At 21.7% G+C, this 603-nt stretch overlaps 1 protein-coding gene across 1 annotated transcript in view; it reads left to right on the top strand.

The window, feature by feature from the left end:
* Positions 1-38, top strand: part of LOC106871392 (uncharacterized) — an 8,294-nt gene extending 8,256 nt beyond the window's left edge. The window contains exon 3 of the mRNA XM_014917815.2: positions 31-38. Coding sequence (XP_014773301.1) covers positions 31-38 — 8 coding nt within the window. The remainder of the gene's footprint in view (positions 1-30) is intronic.
* Positions 39-603: the final 565 nt, after the last annotated feature.

The raw sequence follows: 603 nt of genomic DNA, 5'->3' as shown, positions 1-603 counted from the left end.
AATTGTATTTTATTCTTTGCATACTTTTAGTTAATTAATATCTTAAATTAATTGTTCTTTTATTATTCTTTTTTTTCTTTTGTTTAAAGCTGTTCATATGTTTCATTTCTTGTTTTGTTGTTTTTGTTATTGTTTGGTTTTTCTGTTTTATTTTTGTTTTTATTTTATTTTTTTTCTTTCACCACCGCCACTACCATTTCTTGGAGAATCTTCGACTGGGATTTCCAAGACAGAATTTGTTAAAGATTTTTGTGGAGTTTTTTTTTCCTTAATTAATTAACATTTATTTTTTAATATCAAGAAAAAAATAAGTTGGAGAAAAAAATAGCAAAGAAAGAAAAAAAATTGATTTTTATTCTTTCACATCACATGTACGTGTGTGTGTGTTTATGTATTGCAGGTACATTTATATTTATATACATACATTATACCAAAATGGGTTAAAGTGTACATATGTATGTATATGATGTATGCATGAATGGTTTTATATGTATATTTATTTGTACATACATGTGTAAATATATATAGATATAGATATATATATATATATACACATGTATGTATGTATATATATATACACATGTATATATATATATATATATA

The sequence above is a fragment of the Octopus bimaculoides genome, chromosome 18 (genome assembly GCF_001194135.2).
Source record: "Octopus bimaculoides isolate UCB-OBI-ISO-001 chromosome 18, ASM119413v2, whole genome shotgun sequence".
Taxonomy (NCBI): Eukaryota; Metazoa; Mollusca; class Cephalopoda; order Octopoda; family Octopodidae; genus Octopus; species Octopus bimaculoides.
This window is presented reverse-complemented; position numbering and strand designations above follow the sequence as displayed.